Genomic DNA, 25,442 nt, shown 5'->3' on the forward strand with positions numbered 1-25,442 from the left:
AAAATGTTTTACAAAACATTACACAAAAGACAATTATATTCTGAAAATTTACAGAAAGTCTTCATTAAACATCAATATTGTTTATGAGATGACACATGCTGAAAGGTACAACTGAAAATACAACATCAAGAAGGGTTTACTGAAAGAAGGTTTTAACAAGAAAGTCCTATATATTTAGAAGCCATAAGCTGATTTGGAAGCAGGTTATTTAGAAAGAGCTTTAAGGAATGAATGACCTCATCTAGTTAGTATTAATTTGTCTGTGTTTGAAGATACAAACAATGCCACTCACCTTCATCATACCATGTCTCCTATTTTCATGCCCAAGTTTTGAGCTGAAACTTGACTCAAAAATTCCCAGCCACTACAAGGAAAGCTGTTCTTGGGGAATTTCCATTCCAGATAAAGGCAGGAGTCTGTGAGCTCATGATTTCTAATTCAGCAGTGTCCAGGCAGCCTCAATTATCTTTGGATAAGCTACTGGGAATTCATTTTTCCTACAGAGGGAAAATGACTTATTCACACTCCTCATCCCTCTAGAGTCCTCTAAAATGGTGAAGTGTGTTTACATGACTATCCCACTCAGCAGCATATTCCCAATACTGACTGTAAATAGAACTACTTCCACAAAAGGAAAACCAGAAACTTTTTGACATTTACAGAAGAACTTGCTTAGTTATTGTTGTGACAAGGATGACATTTAGACCCCTTTCCAGCAGTAATACCAGGTGTATTATCTACATTGAGAACGTTCATCCACCAGTCCTTCAGGTGCCCAGAGAAGCTCTTCATGTGGACAAGCTCATCTGTTGTCTCTGATGACAGGTATTTAATTCTCCAGGAGTTACTCAGCATATGTATAACTGGCGCTTCAAAGAAGGTACTACGGCAGGAAGAGATCAGTATTTCCTATCCAGTTGACATTTTACTGTGGATGGCCTTTCACCTTCTGAGCTGCTCACCATGGTGAGGGTTAGAGAGCTTTCAGTTTGCCTTGGGGATGCTAAGTAAGATGTACATCCATCTTAATAAAATTTTCTTCAACTTTATTTTGTACTACATTTCAGAGAGCCCAATGAAAAATCTCCATTGTCTTAGTTACAGATACCAAAGTGGGCAACCATCAATTGTGAATGAACACTTTCTGTCTAATCAAACGGCCCCTGCAAAACACAGGCTGCAGATTTGCCTGTGATACTGATATTACTGCTTAGTAATACTTTAACCTCTTAACTTGGGGAGCAATGTTTCTGCCAATTTTTTTGGTGCTCTGCCTCTCTCATCTAAATTTGGTGCTCACCATTTAGTGGTGTAAGCAGCATCAAGCTAAAACAGGATTATACTTTCAGAGCACACAGGTTTTAACAGTGTTTCATGCCTTGAAACATGCTGTTAGAGCAAGTCCAGAGTCGGCCATGGAGATGATCGGAGGGCTGAAGCACCTCCCATACGAGGGCAGGCTGAGAGGTTTGGGCTTGTTCAGGCTGCAGAAGAGAAAGCTCCAGGGAGACATTGTAGCAGCCTTCCAGCACTTAAAGGGGGCTACAGGAAAGCTGGGGAGGGGCTCTTGAACAGGGAGGATAGGGATAACATGAGGGATAATGGTTTGAAACCAAAAGAGGGGAGGTTTAGATTAGACACCAGGATGACTTTTTTTCCTGTGAGGGTGGTGAGGCACTGGTTGCTCAGAGAAGTTGTGGCTGCCCCATCCCTGGAGGTGTTCAAGGCCAGGCTGGATGAGGCTTTGAGTGTCCTGATCCAGTGGGAGGTGTCCCTTCCCATGGCAGAGGGGTTGGTCCGTATGATCTTTAAGGTCCCTTCAACCCAAATCATTCTATGATGCTATGATTCTGTGATAAAAATTTCTACCAGTTTGGCAGTGCAATCAGTGGTTTAGGAGCTTAAGGTAGATATTAAAACATGGCTTACATGTTCATATGTAATAAACATTCTTAAGTGACGAAGTTAGGTGCCTAAATTACATGTGAAAATTATCATTAGCCTACTTGGTGTATTTAGCTAGGCTTTATGTAGATGAATGTGGTTCTGATTCTTAGTTTAAGATACTCATTCATCTTTGATACAGAGCATGGCTTCTTATGGATCAAGCTGTGTAACTCCCACATAGCTTGGGCATAACAGTATTATTCTGCAGGGTGCTTCACTTCAGTTTCAAATCTGTACTTTTATCTTTCATTGCTTCCCTGATAACTACAGAGATTTTTCTCAGACACACTAAAAGCAGAGGTCATAATGAGTTACACACCTAGCCACAACAAGGTTCCAAATTCTGCATATCCAAATTAGGAATTTTCCTCTCCTGGTCCAGTGTAAACACACTAATTATGATAATCTGATTGCACGTTTTGTTATGGAATAAATGTTCACAGGGCATCTATTTAAGTCCATGGAAGGAATGCAATCAAGTTCAGAATTTGGCCTAACAGTGTTTTCCTTGGCTGCATTAGACACTGTAACTTCTGCAGTGAAGCATGTCAAAATAATTGGTTTGGAAGAGGCAGCAGGAAAGTTGTTGTTTGAAAGAATTTCAGAAAGTCTAAGGTGGTCTGCTTTTCTGTGCCCAGTTTGTCTTTTTTCCTCCACCAGGCACCAAATGAATTGCTAGACAATGAATTGTGCAGATGACAAAATATGACAGTTACTTTAATAGGGATTCCTGCTGCTAGTAAAATCGTTATTTGTCTGATACAAATGAGAAATGAAAGGAGCATGTAGAAAAAAAGCTAACCCTCATCTTTGATCTTAAATGAGGACTTAGCTGAACTGTGGGACAATGAGCTTCATCACTGTTTTGCCACCAAGCAAAGACCTGAATGGCTAAATTAAAGTGACATTTAAGACTGTATAAAGCAAAAATGTCTTTAAAGAAGACTGGTGTATTCCCTAATACCAACATGCAAATCTCGGATCCAGACAGAATTACGAGTGATGGAATTATGGAAGTTCTTTGTTCTAGGTAGGATTATACTTACAGTAATGTTTTTCAGAGCTTTACAAACAAAATCTGTAGGTGTTTTGGAGTTTTACTGTGTTGTCAGAGTTTGACCTTGGCCAGGTTTCTCTAAAGCCTCTTAAATCAGGAGATTACTTAATGGATGAGTGGCTCCCATCCTCCCTAGTTTTTATTTGTCATCTGTTTCCTCTTTTTAAACCCTTCCTTCTCTCTTGCTCAAGAGCAAGAGAGCATCTTGCTCAATAACATTGCTTAGTCTCATGAATCAGGTTTGCAGAGAAAATATGTAAGAACTGTCAGCGATGGAACTTTGATGTGCTTCACACCAAAACTGTGCCAACTGCAATGGCAGCAGAAAACATTTCTCAAGGGGAATATGCACCTATTTAACAACAAGAGGCTTTTACTTCAAATACCAAGAAGGAAATAAACGAACACTAAGAATGCTTGGATGGTTATTGGGCAGCTGAGGAGATTCCTGAGGCAGACAGAAGTGCCAAATGGAGCTGTATTACTAATCTCTCTTTATCCTAGGATGGGTCTTCTATTTATAGAATTATATAGCCCTTCAAGCGACCGTCAGTTTACATACGCATATGATATGGGAGCAACATATGCATTTTACATGTTAACTGCCTAATAAAGTCTGAAGAGGCTCCCAAACTTTTCCTAGACCTATTTTAAATAGTACCACAGATTATGTCCATCTGGTTCGCTCAGCTGGTGACAGGCATTTTCTTCTGAATGGCCTTCCCCTCTGCGATTTTGTATCCTTGCCAGGATTGAAAGAAATTTGCCCCCTACCTTCTGCTTCCATTTTCTGTGTATCTCCTACATAAAATCCTCAGAAAAGAGCTCCTTCACAATTCCAGATCATAACAATGAGTCTTCTGGGTCATACCCAGTCTAGCATACATTCAACTAAAAGTCATTTATATTCCACACAGTGATATTAACCTCCTATATCTAGAAAGCAACAATTTCATAATGATGCTACTCTTCAGCAACTATCCAAAGCCAGAATTAGAAAAGACCTCTATTATTTAGTCTTAACACTGAGTTAAGTGATAGAGAAGACTGGTATTAGGAAATTATCCGGGTACTAAAATAAGTTCCTAATAAAAGTACAAATAGAAAAAAAAAGGAGAAAGAGACATAAGAGAAAGATAAAACTTATTTTACAAGATTCTGGCTATGTCAGAGAAAAACAAGACACTACCTTAAGTTTCCACTTTGAAGTATCTAATATCATCTCATCTAATTCTGGTGCTCTGTCTGAATACCATAGATCAACAGAATTGACATGAAAGCACGGATTTCAAGTTCTATGTTTCTCTGCCCTGCAGTCTAGGCAATAATTATAGCATCTGTTGCAGCCTCTGAAGAAATCTGCAGCAGTAGCACAGAGGTAAAAGCTCTGCAGACAATAAGTCACGTCTCTTTGCAGGCCCCTTATCCTTTTTTATCATGCATGACCCTGTAAGAATGCACAATGCAATAGTCCTAAGGGGAAAGGCACCAGGGTGTCAAACTGAGCTTCTGCTGGCTGCAATTCAGACATGACACAAAGTCATGCCATCTTATGTAAAGACTGATAAGAGAGCCGTGTGCTGTTCATGCTGTATCAGTGCGTAATTAGAAAGTCTTGTGCTTGTATTAGTAGGTACACTGATAATCAGTCCTTAGGAAAAATGAACTGAAAGTCTGAGTATCAAAAGTAGCTAAATCCTTCTAAATAAGGAAGGGCAAAGAACAGAACTGCTCTAAGATTAACAGCTTTTCAAACAGCATGATTACAAGTACCTTTCCCAAGTAAGGTGTGAATCAAGCTGTTGAGGAAGTTGGTGAATCAAGGAATCTCATGCAGGAAATTAATGCCATTGCACATATTCCTCCTGTGACCCCAACCTGTTTGCTTGGAGGACTAGAGAACTTCTGTCTGTCGGGATTTTATTTTTCTGTCCTGTCTGTCAACACATTCCCAGTAAAGCTTTAGCACAGCACAAATATTATGCTCCCAATTCCCAAGTTATTCTCTTCAGTACAAATGCCAGTATTTCAGTTTGGCTCTTAACTACTTAGCAGCAATACAGATGAGTGCAAACCTGCCTGCAATGGTAAATCAGGTGTGTATTTTCACCTCAGGCAAAATATCAATGATTTCTTCTCAGATAACATTTGGAAAACATACCTTTAATTTACATGAGGGTTGTAAAAGCTCTTCCATTCCCTCAACAATTTTACGTTAATGTTTGTAGATTTTATGAGTATTGAAGTAAAACTAAGGATTGCAGGCAGCCTCGTGTCCGTGTCTCTATTTCCTTCTGTCCTGAAGGGCAACCTCCCTGCTCTTCTTATCAAAAGTAACACCTTACAAGTCCATCTCACTTTTACAATTGAGAAACCTTCCACAACGAGTATGGCTGGGGCCAGCAAACTCACTTCACAACAGAGAACTGGAAAGACTCAAACATAACTTGCCATCTTGCAAATTCCACATGTAGCACATCATCCTCTTTGTACCAGACAGTCCTTTTCTGCTTTCGTATGTGAACACTCCAATACAATATTTTGAATGACATATAAGCTTAAATCATAGAAACCTAAGTTTGAAGATGCCTATGTTAGCAGAATAGAGACAACTAGCCCATGTTAGTGGCAGAAAGTCAGGAGAATGACCCAAAGGATCAAAAGGGTACATCTATATTTATCTATAGTTCACTTAACCAACTCCTTGTCCTGACAAACCTATGAAGCATGGAGATCCATTAAAAAAAACCCCACAAACATATAATGGATTCAGGAGAGATCGGACTTCGTATTTCAGAGTGGGAAGAAGGGATGACTACAAAAACTTCTGAAGTAAACATCAGTCAATACCAGGAAATTACCTTTCCCCTCCCATTAAAACACTTTTTGTTTCCAGTTCTAGCTTTATGTAATAGATAAAACAATCAACTGGGAAACACCATACACGTGTAGATGGTGCACACTCTCAAATTCTGTCATAATATGTAACATGCCAAACATGTAGAGGGTTTTTGCATTAGTTGAGTTATAGACAAAGTATTTGTCAGTCTATAGTACAGGTATTTCCATAGTGCACAGTAATATTGTAATATACACCATTTTGTGAACCCATCATTTGAACTGATATTAGTAAAAGAAAAAAGTTTAATCTATTTTTGTCATACACTTGTAATTTGAGTTATGGTAGTATTTTCAGTATTTAGTAACACAGACTTATGTTTCCAAAGCCTGACTTATGAGCATTCAGTGCAATGTCACTTGCTGATACATTGACTATCTTAGGTATTTTTTCCGAAGTGGAATTTATTTGTAACAGAAATTGTTTTGCCTTGTTAAAAACGAAAGTACTCCTACTCTGCATGAGGCCTGTTCTTACATACATGGCCCTTTTTCATGAAGCATTAATCCTATTACAAGTACTAAATGCCAATTAATTCTCCTTTATGAGTTATGATAAATGATTAATTTAGGGTGAAGCTATACATTTTCCAAAGGGTCTTTATCACTGCTATGTTGACAGGACTTTAAGTATGGTGGTATGCTTAGTACTACCCTAAAGTAGCTGAAGTATGTGCCACAGCAGGTGCCACAAGTAGAACATAGATTCGCTTTGACATTAGAACTTACAGTATGGAGTGAGTGCAGGATTGTTTGATGGATTTAAAAAGAGGATATGTTGTGAATGATTTGGAAAAGCAGAGCCTTTGGGGTAAAGCACCAGAGTCAAAGCTGAATGAATTTGAAGAAATCCTGACTCGTCATGGCAACAGTTGTCTGTACTTTACAGTCATCAGGATATCTGTCATGAAAAAAATATTTTGCCACTTCTAACGGGAAAGCTCACTGAAGTGTAACCTCTCAGTAAAAGCGAGACTGAAGTATTAAAATATGTTGTCTGAGCTTTACAGAACACACTTCTGCTCCAGAAGTGTAAAAATTACATTTGCTTCTATTTTACAAAAGCTAAAATATAATCCATGTTTATTTCACATTATTGGTAATGCCCTCTTTGTAAAAACTTAATCCTGAATTTTTGCCCCAACTCCCAGTGTTGTTGATAATTGATACACTCCTGGTCTTTCAGGCACAAATAGAATCGTAGAATCATTAAGGTTGTAAAAACCTTTAAGATTGTCAAGTCCAACCATCAGCCCAACAACACTGTGCCTACTAAACCGTGTCCCAAACTGCCATGCCAATGCATTTTTTTAACACCTCCAGGGAAGGAAACGCCACAAAGTGGTAGACAAGATGATAGCTATTACCAGCCAAAGGATCTCTCTGCAGCCATGACTTTATATGTCCCCAGCCTAGATGGGTGAAGTCACTCTAAAAAAGCCAGTGATCACAAGCCCCTCCCTGTTAGATACCGCCATTCCTCCCTGCTGATACCCACACACTTCTTGCATCCTTAAGAATGCACTTGGTTCTACCACTTTTCCCAAAGATTTGGAAACAGTCGATATAGTCATGACCTGTAAAACAAAGTTTCTTTTAGAAGGAATTTTTTGAAGCTTCTACAAGTTTTTGCCTTTGCAATGTCATTCTACAAAGAAGTTGACCATTCATTTCCTAACACCTGAGCAACAATACAACACTATCCAGTGCTCACTTTCACAAATTACTACTGACTTTTCTTGATCCATCTGCAAAATCAATGTATTGCTTTGTATATGAATTAAGGCTATGGATAACTTGTAAAAATGAAGTGAAATATCTAAACAGTATGCTTGATTGTCATTTTATAGACATGAGGTACGCCAAAACAGCAGCTAAAATTAAAAATCTGTGAAAAATAATGGAATCATCTCAAATGCCACCAGGAAAGAGCATTATTTAACCTTGAGATATATATACACAGCCAGAAAACCTCAACCTCATCTCTGATTAAAAATGCAGAGCTGGATTCTCAGATGTTAAAAAAAAAAAATACCACATTCTATTGTGTTCAGTCTCCTTAATGGAGGCACACTGATCTATACCAAGTAAAAATAACATGCTTATCTCTGTGAGTGTAGCATTTCTCTTACAGAAGGAATTTTAACCTTACTGATACTTTTTCCAGCCTCTCTTTATATACAAGTGATTGAGACCAGCAGTGTTATCCTTCAATTCCTAAGGCTCTCTTGACAAACATATTTCCCCTGTAACTTCACAGAACTAGTGGAATTATACCAGGAATAAATCTGCTGTAGTATCTTCAGTTACCCTATTTGGAAGCCAGTCATTTGCCTGACCTTCAGTGCAATGCTAAAAACAGAGTTTGTCTGTCATCAGGAGCCAGTGAGATTTCAGATAAAGCAGAAGTCATGGCTCCTGCAATGAATTCCAGGAGCGTCCATCAAAGGCTTGCCAACAATAGCATCTCACTCAGGCAATACTTTCATACTTTGATAAAACTAAAGGGGGAAAAAGAAAAGAGATTTGACATTTGGAATTGAGCACATCAGAGACTTAGTACTCAGTCCAAAGCATGTGAAACCAAAAGAACTCTTTAATAGTCTACTTAAACTTTTATGACTTGAATAGCTTTTTCTTTAAAGGCCTAATCATTTCTCACACTACTGAGAATTTAAGTTGTTTGGTTTTTCTGCTCCTCTTCGGAACATTGCTTCTTGTTACCAACACCAGAACGTATTTAGAATAACATGCAGATCAACACAAAATAAATCATCTTTGTTCTAAACTCCAACATAAATATTGTGAGCAAGCACTGAAGTGGAAGCAGGACTATTCATTCTCCAAGTTTCCAGCTTCCATGTTTAACTTAAAATAGATCAATCTTGTGTTTGTTAGAATAGGAGGACTGTTATAGAAGGACAATTGCCAAACAAGATTTCCAACTTCTTCCTTATGGTCCTGTGTCAGTAGGTTGCCTTACAGCCCTCTCTCTTCTTTCAGACTTTACCCTGGCATTACTCTTGACATTACTCAATCCAAACTTAAAGTCCAATACACTATCCCAGCCCTTGCAGGATACTGCCAAGTGCTTTGGTAGTGAAAGACAGGGATAGCAAAAATTACCAGTCATTTCCACATGTATCCTAGATATCCATTAAAATATACAGAGCTTGCTAACAACTTTACTGTCTTGGAATATATGCTGACACTTCATGCAGTATTCATGCAGTTTGTCCAGTCTCGTAGTCACTTCTTACTTGAGCTTCTGCTTAGAGGATACAAACAGCTATGTTTATGGCAAGACTAAGGACAAGAGTGGATTGGATTGAAGCTAGCAAAGAGGATGGCATGCCGTCTTTAACGGGATGTTCTCATATCACAAAATAGACAATGTATATTTTAATCAGGAAATAAAGACGAGTCCTCATCTTTCTCTTGTTAGCATCTGCAATGAAAATTAGCCATAAAGAAACAGAAGATGGAGGTGTCAGAGCTAAGAACAGAAATGAAAAAGACAATACATTTCAAATATAAAATGTATATATCTATAACTATATAAAACAAGGCTCCAGGGAGACCTTATAGCAGCCATCTAGCACTGAAAGGGGGCTACAGGAAAGACAGGGAGCAGTTCTTCATCCTAGAGTGCAGTGACAGGACAAGGGGTAACGGTTTGAAGTTGAAAGAGGGGAGATTTAGATGAGATACTAGAAAGAAATATTTTTCCTGGGAGGGTGGTGAGGCACTAGAACAGATTGACCAGAGAAGTCGTGGCTGCCCCATCCCTGGAGGTGTTCAAGGCCAGGTTGGATGGGGCTTTGAGCAGCCTGGTCTAATGGGATGTGTCCATGCCCATGGCAGAGGGGGTGGAACTGGATGATCTATAAGGTCCATTCCAGTCCAAACAATTCTATGATTCTATTTTATATAGCTATATAAAACTATAATTATGTTATCGTATATATATATTTATATATATCAGGAGTCCCTGTTCATCAGAGGCATATGAAAAAAAAAGGAGGGAATTTTCTATAGGCCAGTTGCGTACAAAGGTAAACACACGGGTCCAAGGCAGTGTACAATCAGGAGGGAAAATGGGGAGAACAATTCTTGTATACCAACTGAAAACGGAAAACTAAGCTCAACTAAAAATGTACCAAGGTCACTGCAAGTTACTGCCTTCTTCATTTGTTCTCAGGCCTTGCTATCTTTCCAAACAAACATGCTTGTACTTGATTTCATGTTCCCTATCTTTCCATTTATTTATTCTTTTCAGAAATAAGCATAGGGATTTGGAGCTTTTAATATTATAGTTGTACTTAATAAATATATGAAAATATTCAACTAAATATTAAGAAACAATTAGATGTTTCAACTTCACCTCTTCAAGGTGTTCACCATCAGCTTTCGTGGGGTGGTAGAATTCAGCCAGAAAAAAGCTTTTATCTTATGACACACAGAGAAAACTAATTTTTACCAAGTATCACATTAAAGTAATTGTAGCAATGGTGGGAGTTTTGGAAGACAGTGTGCACCCTCTTCTTTTTGCAGAGAGAATTTGTCAGTTTAGGGGCTTTTCTTGCTAGTTCCTGATCCCTATTTTGTTACTGTAAAATTGGGTTGTATGCAGTGGAAAAAAAAATGTTATAGAGATTATTTTCTACATCTCTCTCTTTACAGCATTAGTAACCCCAGGACAGCCTCATACTAGTGTGAATGTATGGCCTAGATGGACACTACTCAGATAGTAGCTGAGAGCAGATACTCTGGGGGTAGATTAACACTAAACTGAAAGAGGGGGAATTTAGATTAGATATTAGGAAGAAATTTTTTACAGCAAGGGTCATGAGGCACTGGCACAGGTTGCCCAGGAAAGTCATGGAAGCTCTATCCCTGGAAGTGTTCCAAGGCCAGGTTTGTTGAGGCTTTGAGCAACCTGATCCAGTGGAAGGTGCCTCTGTCCAAGGCAGCAGGGTTGAAAATGTATATTTAAAGCCTCCTACAATCCAAACCATTCTATGATTCTATGAGAAGGATTTCTGGCATCCAGGCCAGAACATTCACTGCAGATGTTCTAAAATTCAAAGCCAACAAGTCAAGTTTCTTCCTAGACCTTTTATCTACACTGAACAAAGAGGCTTAACAATCAGCTATACAGCAAGAGCTCTTCCTTGAATCCCAAGTTTGGAGATGCATTTAATATTAGGACTCAAACAAATATAATATTAGGACTCTGCCAAACCAGTGGAGAAGGATGAAGACTTAATGTAGACCAAAGAGCAGTAGTGTTTACAAGTCCTCTTAGTGATGCTTTCCTCAGATATAAATAATTAAATATTATACCTCAAGTGTATGTATACCAATGCATACAGCATGGTGAACAAACAGAAGGAACTGGAGTTCCATGCCCAGTCAGAAAGTTAAGGTATCATAGGAATTACTGAAGTATGGTGGGACAACTCACATGACTGAAGGATCGCAGTGGACGGCTATAGGCTGTTTCGCAAAGACAGGAAGAAGCAAAGAAGAGGAGAAGGCAGGGAAGAAGAGGAAGAGGAAGAGGAGTCACCCTTTATGTTAAGGAGAACCCTGGATACAGAAGTCAACTAAAGCAATTGTGGAAACCCTAACAAACGCCTCTGGGCAAGATCAGAAGGGTTGTCTCCAAGGGAGGTCTTACAGTAGGCATCTGCTACCAATCTCCAAACCAAGATGATAACGCTAATGAAGCAATATTTGGGTTGCTTTAGCAAGCTTTGGGTCAACAGAACCTGGTTCTTATGTCCAACTTCAACTACCCAGACAGTTGCTGGAAGAACAATACAGCAGCTCACATGCCATCCCTCAAGTTCCTCGAATGCAGAGAGACTGCTTCCTCATACAAATCTTAGATGTACCAACCAGGAATGAGGCACCGCTGGACGCTACTCACAAAACAAGGAAACCTGCTTTGTAATATCTCAGTTAGTGATAGCCTTGGCTGCAGTGATCACAATATTGTGGAGTCTGGGATCCTGCTGGGCACGCTGAAGGTTAGTATCAAGACAGAGGTTTTAGATTATAGAAGAGCGAAGTTCAGCTCGTTCAGATCTCACGTAGGAAGGATTCCATGAGAAGCTTCCACAGACGATAAAGAAGCGAGTGCGTGCTGGGAGTTTTTCAAGAATGCTCTCCTGGAAGCATAACGAGTTTTAATAAAACAAAAAAGTTACAGACCAAATTAAGTAACTTAGCTAAACACTGAGAGTGGCAAGAGAAAACATCATCTACCCATATCATCAAATGGCATGAAACTCAGATCCCACTCTTAATTCCTTCCCCATGGGAAGGATCAGCATCTCACACTGCAGTTATAAAATATAATACTGTACAAGAGAGTGTCCAGTCCACTGCCTTCTTTCCAGGTTGTCTTTAGGACACACAAACTCCAGGGAATCGTGGGTGGAATGTATAAAAGATCTTATTGCAGCTGCTTGTACTGCACCTGTTCAAGGGATAAATTAAGCAGCTAAGTTCTAGTTTTGGTTTCACTCACTGCCAGTGCCTTGATGTGCAAAGAAACGATATACCACCTCCTCATCCTGTCAATCATACTGCAAATATGTCTTCAATATTGTGGAAGTGATGATCACTACTTTTTTCCACCAGGAATGTTCCCACAAGCTGGGATAACCTCTATGACAAGTAACACATACTGGGAAAACCCAAAACCACTTCACATTCTTCCAAATAGCAACCCTGTTCATGCAAATTATCAGTCCTTAGACTTTTTGCCATTCTCACTAGGAAGGCAATTAAAATTTGGTCTTAGATTAAACTGATCTGAAACTAAAACTGAATTAATTCACTAATTCTCTAGAGCTTTCAGAAGGTTTATTCTGCTTTGGTTTTCGCCCACATTTTTTTCACCACTGACTCCCAAAGCTAGAAACATGCTATCCTATTGTAAAGAAGAAATATTAGATCTGTGTGAGTTGAAGCTCCAGACCTTTTTGGTGTGAATCTGATGTAGTCACTCTGTTGCCATTTAGAACACACACCTACATCTTCCAAACCCTCCCTAGGCAGCCTGTTCCAGTGTTCCAGTACCCTCACAGTAGAGAAATTTTTCCTCATGTTGAGGCAGAATTTCCTGGGCTCCCGTTTGTTCCCGTTGCCCCTTGTCCTGTCGCTGGGCACCACTAAAAAGGGTTTTGCCTGATCCTCCTGACACCCACTCTTTCCTCTAGTTATTTATACTCATTGATAAGCTCCTCTCAGTCTTCTCCAGGCTAAACAGACCCAGGTCTCTCAGCCTTTCCTCCTAACAGAGGTGCTCCAGTTTCCTCATCATCTTTGTAGGCCTCCACTGGATTCTCTCCAGTAGTCCCTTGTCTTTCTTGAACTATTCTCAGCACAGAAGTTATATTGATATTAGTTGCACCCTGGGTTCCCAACACAGGGTAAAGATGACTATTTAATACAGCAACACATGTAACCAGAGAAACAGGAAACCCCACAGCTACACACAGACTAGTTGTGAACCTCCATAAGGTACCCTGTTCAGCCAACTCCTTCCTGCACCCTTCCATCCTGCATATTCTTTCTCTTCACTGTTTTGTAAGAAATTATAACACCTTGTGGAAGGGTCTGTAACTTTCATTTTCCAAGCACAGTCTTCATCTCTTTTTTTTCAGCACTCTCGATCTGAACATCACCAAAAGCTGGGAGTAAAGAAAAGATGGCAAATGTGTGGGGCAGGGCAGGGAAAGGCAGGCAGGGGAGGAAGAGATTGCTGTTCGGAGAGGTTTGGTTTATTGTTGTTCAAACAAGTCATGGCACAGACTTTTGACCATTTCTTGTCATAAAGAAAGCCAGGCAGACATACAACAGAGAGATCCTCATCCACCCCAGCCCATACAGTTGACAAAAGGATTTGTTCTTGAATAATTTGTTAGATAATTTAAGCAAAGAAGTGAGATAAGAGCCTACTAGACAGAAAAGCAATTTTGACAATAGGTCAGGAGGGTACTTTGTAACTCCTGTCAAAAAATTAGCAGAAAGACTATCCATTTATTCCCTAGAGTAGTTAATCTTAGCCAGCTCTGATGAAAGAGAACATCTTGTTTCAGCTGCCTATTTCTTTTTTAAATACCTGCCATGGTACCAACTGCCCTTGGCCATTTTTGAACCAGCTATGACTAGGTAAGGAGAGAATGCTGACATTCTCAAATAGAGCAGGACGGTCCCAGTGACCCTCAGGATCAAGAAAAGGCAGCCCAAATTCACCCTAATACCAGAGCATTCTGATCTGGCACTATGTACCAGAATCTGGGGTTACACGTAGTATTTTTGGAGTTTTGGATACCATGTCCCATTCCAGAAGCTTGAGGTAAATGTAGCATTTGTTCCAATTCAAAATAGCTTCCTAAGTTACAGGATACTTTAAATATAGCATGAGAGTCCCACAGAGGCTTCTGAAGAGTGTGCATGGCACCACAACCAGGTAAAATAAGTACTACAATGTCTTACAGTTATTTTTCTTCATGCCACAAAGACTAATTGTCACTAATGCTGGCTTGAAACTGAAGAGCCGTAAATTGTTTCAAATAACTGTGTGCTCTTAAGCCTGTTACCTTGATTGAGAGTAAGGGTTTATGTCTGTATTAACAAGTATGGCTAACCAACAGCAGCAAATAAGGGAGCCAAAACAGCCCAGCAGCTGGAATTTGGACTCTGAGCAAGAGAAAGGAGGGGATACAATGCAAGCATATGAAAGGCTGTGTTCCTCCTAATCCTCAGCTGCCATTGCTACAAATCAAGTGTATTTGGAAGGATTTTGGGGAAAGGTTAAAACCTATTTATGCACAGTGTCCAGGCACTGAACACCTGTGGCATAGATGATCACAACACCAGCCACGCATGTGGGAGGTGCAGAAAGTAACTCTACCCTTGCCAGGGGATTTGCACGCCTTTAAGACATTTGACCCATTACACCTTCCTAAAAGAAGAGCAATATCTCATTGACTTTTTGGAAAAATGGCTGCTAGCCACCACTAACAAAAAAGAGGAGTCACCTTGTATGAAACATGTTCAAGAAGTCATCTGGAGCCATTTGTAAGCTGGAAATGAATTATTTTCTGCATACTTAATTCCAGAAACAGAGTGCTTACACTCACAGTCAGTGGGTGGAAAAAAAAGTAGCATTTAAAAATTTAGACAGTTGTAACAAAAAGCCTATTCTGAGATTTTGCTCTCAGGTAGCCCTTTTATTAAGGTTTAAATCACACTAGTACAGAAGAAACAGTCCTTTAAAATGCTGTATATAAGTCATCCTTTTTCAATTAGCATAATTCATTTCAAAGCATATCAGTGTTGACACTGCCATACTTTAAATTCATTCCTTCCCTCAAGACTTGCAAGCATTGATTTTTACCATGTTCAGTAAAAAATTCCCTCCTTCTTCTCCCTTTCTCAGGATCTTTCAGTGGGGATAATAACTTACCTGTACCTTGAGCATCTGGCCATTCCTGCAACAAAACTCAGTGAAAAAAGAAGAATCGTATCTCATATTATATTAGACACTATTTAATGCTATGTTACGCATTAAAAGGGTGGCATCTCAGATAACTACGTGCAGAAGCTTCTAGTCACCCACAAATCAACTACATCAAATTCTGTTCTCAGCTGGCTCTAGCCCACTGCGAATGCTACATTATAGTGAAGATCATTGCATTTTGTACACCATGTTGATACTTTCACAATGCTACTAAAGGTTTGTGGTTTTTTATAAATAGCAACATTTTATAGAGTTATAAAATAACATATGTTTTATGCTACTAATGAGACAACAAGAGTGACCAGACTGGAACTGCTGTTGCTAGTAGAGAAAGTTAATACTAATGTATTCGCAGAACTAATTTCCCTCTGTATTCTGGCTGGGGAACATTTTGCAATAATGTATTCTGAATGGAGCTAATGACAGGGTTATCTGCTGTGTTACACAGACAGTCATTTAGAGAGTTCAGACATCAGACACTAACAAAAAGTTCTCCCTGAAAAAAGCTTATTATGCATTTTAATTATAAAGCACTAACAGTTCAGCAGCTTTAAATTAATAAGGTAATCTCCTCCTATGTTTACTAGTTCTATGTTTACTAGTTCTATGTTTACTATGTTACTATGTTTACTAGTTCTAAAGAATCTGCAAAATTATTAACTTTAAATATAACTAAGTAAATCTGAGGACTCCCTGAAATACTACATGAACTATATTCTCAAACATATAAACTCTGGGTCAAAGGCCGAGCAATTTGTCAGACTAGAATACACAGTGGGCAGGGAACATCATTAAATGTTAAAACAAGATAAAAAGAAACATGACTCATTTGAGTTGTGGATCTGTTTCCTTAGGTTAAGAAACTTTCTCCTCCTCCATAAAGACAAAAGAACTATGCTTATTCCCACTTGTGAACTTTGCAGTTTCTCACCAGTCTTGAGCCCAAGTTTCTCACAATCAACACTATGCCAGGGTTATGTTCCCCTCCCTTTTGCAGGGAAGAAAGCTGCAAAGTCACTGTAGAGTGCTTTTTTGGCAGGAGTAGCAAGCTACCACCAATAAATACTGACCACATTTATAATTGAGTCGGTAATTGCAGACATGCTGTTCAGCCCTGTTACTTAATACACTGAGCTCTTTTCACAGATAATACTGCACAAGCATTGATGATTCAGATACAATCACACGCCGAAGAGAAAAGCTGCATTTAGCAGGTGAAATAAAGAAAGGGCTTCAAACCCACAGATTATGTATTATGTGTCAGAACAGTCAGAGCAGCAGGTTTGATGATGTACGTCACTTAAGCTGGTACCCCAGCCACTACAGGCCATTATTCGTACTAATCTGGGTCTATGTTATAACAAGGCTAAATGTTTCTCCTGAAATTCAAAACATGGATAGAACTGAAACGGAACCTGAAATAGAGCTGTGGATTATGTCTGCACAGATATTGTGCAAAACACATAATACTCTTTAGATACCTCCGGTCTTCTGCAGTGAGCTTAGTATTCAGCTATTACTTTATTCACACAAACAGGTAAGAGCTGCTGCCTTTCAGTTCCAAGCACATAGTTGATTTAAATGAGAAATCATTTGACCAAGAATTCTAGTTATCTCCTTCCTGGAATTTATTTGGTCAAGTACAGTACCTATATTCAAATCCCACTGCATTATGATGCTAAGATTTAAATAAAAACTATAATAAAAAGACTCTTTCCACCAAAATCCCAAGTTTAAAGACAAAACAAGATTCTTCAAAACATTTTCTGAAAGGTAAGAAACTCAAAGCTTCTTTCTTGTATCATGATTGCTTAACCAGAAGGGAAAAAAGTAGTACATCTTGGGCTGGAACTGCACTGTATTATAAAAACTGGGTACTTGTTCTTCTACCTTGTCTTAAAGTCTTAGCAACTCAGGTGAAACATCCATTGGGATTACTCCTCAGACCTGATACAGTACTTTTGATCAAGACAAGGAATGCTGTCTATCACAGAGTAACTAATGCTTTACATTTTAGAGCACCTGCACAGCCAAGTTTAAACCTCCATTCAGATCTATTCAGAACAGAGACTTAGATTAAGTCCCCAGAATCCAGCGATTTTCTGACCCCCAGATGCCAGGACCCATCTCTTTTTCTGGTCCAAATAGATACTGTTTAAACAAAAAGCAACTAGAGAATTTGCTCCCTTCCTCTTTGTCCAACAAACTCATGACACTTGTGTTTGATGAGAGATGTAACCATATCATGCCTTATATGCTGAAGCATCATTTATAGCATAGATGCTGACTAATGGAACATCTCAAACAAACAATACCAAATCAGGAGTTTTAGCAGGTACTTGTAGGGTCCACACTCACTGCAATACAATAATTTCTGATAACTGTGTCTGTAGAGATTCCAGAATTGGCTTGCAAATTAGTTTGAAAGTGAAGATACCATCTAAAGCAACCAGCATTCTCTCATGATCCTGACACATTTGTACAAATAACAAACAACTTCATGTAATAAAATTCAGAATGTTGTAACTTTGGATGAGATGCCTCTGTTGCTTAAGAAGTGATCTATAAGCTAAGCACATTGTCCCAAAGAAATGCTGATGCCCATGGAATTATTGTTTTACCAAAAAAAAAAAAAAAAAAAAGATAGCAAAGTTTTGGAATGTTCTTAAAAGTCAGCCTGGAAGTATTTTATTTTCTTCTCACACAGAACTATTTTGAGTTAAACTGTAGAAGACTAGAAGAATATGAAACCACTCACACATAAGAAATTGCTACAGCTTATCTAGACATATGACAGTCGCTACATTAAACGGCTCAGTCCCCCTCTGAGAAGTTGACACAGTCATTTGAGTTTTAGCGGAAACATCTCTATTGAATAGTTTTATAAAAGGAAGGCTCTTAGAGGACACAACACTTGTCTGTTAGTTTTGTAGAATGCCAACTATGATTAACACTTATCTATAGCTTTTAGTATTGCAAAGGACTTCACATTTGGCGATAAACTTCTTGAAGCTAGAGTTGCAGCTGTAGAACAGCTACTCAGCAGTTGGATTCACCAGAGACGGATGCTTAAAAGATAATGGGGGATCGGTATTTCAACTGGACTTGTTAAATTTCTTCAGTTCAGTCAATCCAGGTAAATCGCACTCTTCTGACTCCAATCCATGCACAGCATACCCAAACAGAATGCATAGTGTCTGACTCAGATAATCTGAGGTTTCCCTGCACTCAAGCATAGAAGTAAAAAAGCAAAGAGAGACTCCCTTTACCTATCACTTGCCTGTTGCAAGGCATGACACACCGCGTGCAATAGGCTCACAGGAAATGAATACTGTCACAGAGCTCCTCTAAAGGAAACGCAGTCACTGAGAGAGGCTGACATACATATGCTAGGGAGCGGAGGAGGGACAGGAAGTAATCAGGAAAAGATGCTGATTAGAGGAAAGAGCCCAATAAATGTAAGAAAGGCTTTCCTGCTCCTCCAGAAATATGGACGGCAAAATGCCAGAGTAGGGCTTCTCCTCCACTCCCTCTCCAGCTAATTTCATTTTTTTCCTATTAGTGTTTGCCATTTCCCCTCATTGTGCTTACCTCATCACTAGATTTCAACTTCTTCCTCACTTAATAGCATAAAGCCAAAATAGTTCTCTGACAACTTTTGTTTTCTCTAAACACTGTCTCCTTCAGCTTCAGGCTCTGGCTTTTGATGTGGAACCCAGGCAGCTTTAAAAAACCCTTTCTATTAGAAAATACAAAACTGCATCAATAAAAGCAGTGAATTCACCAATCATGAGTTACTGCTCGTTTCTGGACAGTATTTCTGCTATCTCAGATAATGATAATTCTTGTATGCCTTCCAGCTCACTGCGTCACCTGCAAGCTAGTCTGTCTCATGAGAAAATCTTGCTGTTCAGCAATTCATGAATCAGTCATGAAGAGGGTCTGCTATCACGTCCATCCACGTACAATTGTACCATATTAGGTAACATGGCAACACAGCACTTAGGTAATTAACTATGCCTAAAAGCCTTCTTAGAGAGGATTAGGTCTATAAAATTAATGAATTCTGCTTGCTTCAAGACAGTTCAGGCAAGCAGCAGGAGAAAATAACCTGATTTGCTGCCCACATCAACTTGAAAAGACCAGATTTATGCACATGATCACGCCACTGGTGATAGCTCTTGGCACCACCAACAACCTGCAGATCTCATTCATTTCAGATGACAGACGCTCAGCTTTACTAAGAATACACTGTCAAACAGCTGTCAATACTGTTTTCCTACCTCTGTTACCTGCCCATGACATCTCAATAACAGAATCTGTGCTAGATGGTAGGATAGTCTGCAGGGTGGGGACTGGAAAAATATTGTTTTAAGTATTTCCTAGATTATTTTCTAATGCCATTGTTAAACGAATGTGAAAGCTGGAGAGTAACCTTAACTATTCTCCACTCGTTCTTGTCCCCACTCTCCTACATTAGTCAGGCAATTATTTTTAGATAAAGAACAGATAAGCAGAACAATCCATTTCAGGGAAACACACCTTCACCTGTCACCCAGCTGACTGACTGTGACTCCTGTGTCTTATGCCGTAGACTATTCAGCTGTGAGCTGATCACCTGGACCTACCCGAAGGGAAGATGATACAGCATCTCAGACAGCATTTTAAAGAATCTTTTAAAACTGAACTTTGTGCCAAATAGCTCTGAGTAATTCCCTTTCTTGCCCTTCCTTGCCCACTGTTTTAAGAGCATTTTCCTGAACAGAAGCATAAGCAATGCCACAGTCTTGTATTGTGCTTTTGTCAGTAGTCTTTGAAGATCTTCAGTTTTTTCCCCCTGCTTCTCAGGTGAAGTGCAAGCTGAGTGGGAATTGTATGAAGCTGCCTAACACAGCGCAGGGTGCCCACTTCACATCTAGGTGTGGGCTATCTTCATATTGCCATGATACTAACTTCCCCTTTCAGGAAGGTCCTAGGAAACATGCAGGCATAAAACTACAGCTGGGATGAACGATCCCAGTGTGGTGGACTGTTGCTCTCATCCTTCTCCAGAGCTCAGAGGGAACTCATGACATGACTCATGGTATGAATTGGCAGAAGAGCACAGAGCCTCCACGAGAAAAGACAAATCTTTTTGTTCTCTGTGGCCCACTTGCAGACAGCCTTATTGCTTGGGGGCAGTTGGAGTATAATGAGAATGTCCGCATGTAAGCCCTGTCTGCCTGCATAGAGGGTGCCTACGCATGTGTAGGCAAAAGGGCACGTGGTATTAAAAGCAACTATAAGATCCTTTAAGTTAAGTGTTTAGGACTTTTCTTGCATATAGAAAGTCTAATTCCATCTCAGGACAGCTGTGGATGAAAATCAGTCCGTACATAAGTATAAAGCATCCACTGGCAAAATCTAGAGCTGTGTGCCCTTCCCAGGAAGGGGATTTTCCTCACAGTTATCCTCCTTCCCCCAGTTCCCCTAAGAATATCTTGAGAACATAAGCTTTCCTTTTCTGCCCTGGTAAGATTGCAATTATGGCTAAATTCATGCCTCAACTCACTTACGACTGGAAATTGTTGATCAAGGGAAATATCTGACCTGTTTGGAGATACGTTTACTTAACAGATGCTGAAGAAAAAACAGACTTCAAGAGTATTATCACCAAAAGCCATGTACTACACTCTGTTCCGGTTAAAAAATATCACAACCAGCAGGCATTCCTACTCCTGCTCCCCCTGAAAGAGGCTACGTTCATTTCTGCATGCCTGCTTTTCCTCCCTAAGGCAGGCGACAAAATTCAATCCCATCCTAAAGCAATGCTCCCAAATAAAAACTGGGAAAGAGTTCAAAACATTTAACAGTGTTTTCTGACACTTCTGCTGCTGGAAATGCAGCCAGCTGTGTGAAGATGCAATTCCTCCACACCTCTGGGAATTCAGGCATTGCAGTTTCACTCCTGCTCATCATATACTCTCAAAATCCCCATGAGAATCATACAGTCTTTGGGCACAGTGAGTATACTTTGAGAGATTATAGCCTCAGACAATGGTTTTTTTTGAGAAACAACTGGTTTTTAATTTCTGATTGTCATAGATAGTGCAAGTCCCCCAGTCCCTGATTGACAGCCTCCCGGTACGATGGAATTACTAATAAAAAGATAATAAACACCATAGAATGTCCACTGCAAAGCATTACAAAAACGCCTAAAGAAATATGTTGGCACCTCTCTGGACTTACCTTGGCCGGGATAATGATAGAAATACCAAAATTATTTACCATAGTGAAATTAGTATGTTTATTCACTGATGACTGTGAATCATGACTGCTGCAGGGATATCGATTTGGTACCCACAACATAACAGACTGTATTTTTTCATTATGAAAAAACAGTTTTCAAACTAGCGTAGGTGGCTCTTTTTCATGGTGGAGCAGACCTTTTGTTTGCATTCTGTTTGTTTGTCTGATTAAATCATTCTCGTATTCCTTTTAAACACTGTTATGTAAGTAACCTCTCTTGGCTTTACACTGCAAAATAAGCCTTCTGTATGCAATTTGTGGAGGAACCAAGACATTTCTAAAAAAGATCTGAAGTTTCTAGAACAGATTTGAAGCTGTCAGAAAGAAAAAAGGAAAAAAAAAAAAAAGGAAGAGGGAGCTGCAAGAGGCAGTAGAAAGCAGAATTCCCAAAACATAAGTTACACAGAACTATCTAGTTTGATAAGAGAAGCATAGGTAAGGGAAACACTTAAAAATTTCCTGAAAACTACCCAGTGTCAAACACTTTTAAGGAACTGAGCTAATTCAGTTAATAAGAGCACTCAACTGTAACATCTTAAAATATTGCTCTTAGGGAAAAAAAAAAAAGACAGCCAGGAAATAAATTTACTAATCTGTAATCAACAGATACACCAGGTAATTATTAAATCACATGCTGTTTGTCAGCTGCAAATGGAAGGCTTCTGCATAATTTAAGACTGTGTTTTAAGCACTATTGAGTCTTCTGCTTGACATGACTAATTTTGATCCAATTATTGCCCCACTCCAACCCCCCCAAAAGAGCAGACACGTATCCCTGTCTTTCTCCAGTTTTAACACCCAGACTTGACATATTTACAAGCAGTCACGTGTTTATTTTCTAGAAATAAAATTCTATACTCCCATTCATAGTTGTTCTACTCCCTTTCCCCCGAAACAGATACCACCAGTAAGGCCTGTATCAGCAGCAGAAGAGACAACACTGCACAGAATGGAACCGGATCATATTTCTTAAAAATATACTAACCAGAACTGTCTTTCTTAGTCATCATCAATGCCAGGTTGTACCTCGAAGTGGTATATTTAAAGCCCACGTTACTTTTTCTTTATTCAGATCTAGCTGTAAAGATGTTCTATTTTGCTAAGGCAGAGTGTACATATGATTAATTCACTGCTGTTTTCCAACCTAAACAAGCTCGAGGAGGCTTTTTTGTTCACTTACTCTGGAGATGGTCAAGGGCATGTTGAAGTCCTTGCCCCCTTGCAGCCGGAAACCCCACGGTCCAGGTCCATTCAGAGTCACGCTGTAAGCCATTATGTACCTCTTTCACAAGGCAACAACAAGGCACTGCAGAAGAGAAGGATGGGGTAGACAGAGAAAGCATAAAAAAAACAGAATAAGAAAAGGGAAGAGTTTTATATAACGGAAGCAATTCTCTTTCTGCCTTGCCTGTTCAGTCGTGCTCTGATATCACCTAAGAATAGAGGGGAGCTATAATGCAGATGCTGATATCCCAGCTGAATAGGGCCCATAAAAGGTTTGTAACCAGACACCTACTATGCAAAGACTTCATGACTCAGAGGTCTAATATAGCCCCCAGGGAAGGGGACAGATCTTTCTAGGCTTCTCAAACCCCTCTTCATGCTCAGTTACTTTATGGGCAAAACACATTTTGTAATAAAACAAGCAAGCAAAATCTCAGGCTGAAGTCTCAAACATCCAATCCTCTTTACTAACCTGTTAACAACTGTATAGCCATGTGTAACTTGTGCTTCAGAACATGTTTCTCGCACTGTGACATATAACGTACTACAAAGAAGTTATTTTTACATAGAACTTTCCATATGTAGCAGGAAAGCCCCCCAAAGTGTTTACCTTCTTTTGCACCAATTTGTTAAACAGAAGATAAAGTATATACTACAAGCAGTTAGCGTCACAAAAAAACCCCCACAACTTCACATTTGGCCCCCAGTTCCACAGCCCTTGCTTTCTCAAGGGAAAATTAAAATTTATTCTCCTTGAATGCAGAAAGAGGTACTATGGGTTATTTCTAATCAGCATTTAATTTCCACGGCAAAAGCATAGTTTCACTACATACCTGCCTCATTATTTTGACACAGGTCTTCTAAAGGCACGACACTTTAGCGGAAAGCTAAGAATACAAATAGCTAGCTAACTGCTTCCATAATTTGTTCCTTGATTTTTCATATTTTATATTCTATCTGTGGTAGGTGTTCTATACAACCTTATAAACTTTGTTCAGTAACTCAGGATAACATTTCTGCCTTAGACTGGGAATAGCTAAAATACAGAGGACAAGAGAGAGGGGGAAAAGCTGTTGGTAGAACTACAGATACAAACAAAACGCTTCTGCTGTCAGTAAAGCTGTAAATATTAAATAACACTTACCCCTTTCAAGTCATTAATACATGCAAGACCTCCAGAACCACTTTCCTGTATCTCCACAGCATCCCTGCTTTTACCCTCTGATTATAAAGGAATTCCTATTATGTTAAGGTGGAAAAAAAGCACGTGTTCTACTCTGATAATCAAAAGGCAACCAAAACCACATAGTGCACTGGGGTGAGGCAGCTCAGTTTGCACGTAGATAATGGGTCACTCTGCCCATTCGCCTACCTAAAAACATGATAGAAAACCTGATAGTGAAATGGCAGAGAGCAAACATTACCAGGGCTTTATCAGAGGAGACGGTCAATAACTTTTCAAAACCATAAGGCAATTTAACTGTTTAGTATTTGAAGTGACAGAACAGCCATTTTTACAGGGGAATAATTAAGCTCCACAGAGACACTAGACTAAACCACATAACCATGTATTTTAGTCAGAGGTCCAAACTGAACCACAGCAATCCCAGTGGATTTGAATGACAGATGCGCTAAGCCAGTAGAACTGCCCAAACCAAAGCTAAAGCAAATAGCAAGGCAAGGCTTGAAAAGAAAACGTCTTTCTGACGTCTCACAAATACCTCCAGGGCACATTTACATTAGCAGCATTAGTAACCTGCCCTACAGGAGTCCAGAGCCAGTGACTTTTGGATGATGACTTTGAGTGGAGACAAAACCGATTTGTTGCACATCAAATGGTGGAGTTTTCAGGACAGTCAGTTTATCTCGTAGGTCTCTTCCTAAACACTAGCATGGGATATATTTTTTTTTCCAAAGGTCACGTGCACTCATAGAACATTGAAGGTAAATTCTCATTATACTAGGGATCCACTGCTATTTTGCAGTGCCCTTTCTTGGCTCCTTCTCAAGGGTTTAGGAGAATGGGATAAAACCAGGAGCAAGACAAACAAGTTGTCTTCACTAGTGAAGAAAGTATCACAGGAAAAAAGCATTAGAAGAGACATTAATTTTTTCTGGACTGCAAATTGTGGGCACATTTCCTTCCTACACCTAAATCTTCAGCTATTTGTGTAAAAAGGCGGGGGGGGGGGGTCGAGAGAAGAGGGAAACAGGGAGGGGAAAAGCAAAACCCAGAACAGACTAAAACTGCACATCAAGCTGACCAAATCTAAGCATTAAGAAACACAGACACTGTTTAACAGACACTATGTGCTTCTATCCTGTTTTCACATGTGTAACATGTCATCTACTTATCAGTTTAGGACATCTGAAAGAATCTGTGAGATCCTTTAGGCTGGGTGGTGTGCTAGGGAACTGGAGTGGTAACCTCATGAGGGGCACTGCCATCTGAACAAAATGCTAAACTGAGGTCCCTTGCTCCTACTC

At 39.5% G+C, this 25,442-nt stretch overlaps 1 protein-coding gene across 15 annotated transcripts in view; it reads right to left on the minus strand.

Annotated features, from left to right (window-relative positions):
• Positions 1-25,442, minus strand: part of LDB3 (LIM domain binding 3) — a 130,903-nt gene that overhangs the window by 100,609 nt on the left and 4,852 nt on the right. For 13 of the 15 annotated variants that reach the window (XM_054071324.1, XM_054071326.1, XM_054071320.1 and 10 more), the window contains exons 1-2: positions 23,140-23,243; positions 22,912-23,037 (exon numbers count right to left, since the gene is read on the minus strand). In XM_054071324.1, coding sequence (XP_053927299.1) covers positions 22,912-23,004 — 93 coding nt within the window. In that variant the 5' untranslated portion in view covers positions 23,005-23,037; positions 23,140-23,243. Of the gene's footprint in view, positions 1-22,911; positions 23,038-23,139; positions 23,244-24,099; positions 24,194-25,442 lie in introns of those variants that run through there. The other 2 variants (XM_054071313.1, XM_054071315.1) reach the window with 2 other exon arrangements.

Source organism: Cuculus canorus, chromosome 7 (genome assembly GCF_017976375.1).
Source record: "Cuculus canorus isolate bCucCan1 chromosome 7, bCucCan1.pri, whole genome shotgun sequence".
NCBI classification, from domain to species: domain Eukaryota; kingdom Metazoa; phylum Chordata; class Aves; order Cuculiformes; family Cuculidae; genus Cuculus; species Cuculus canorus.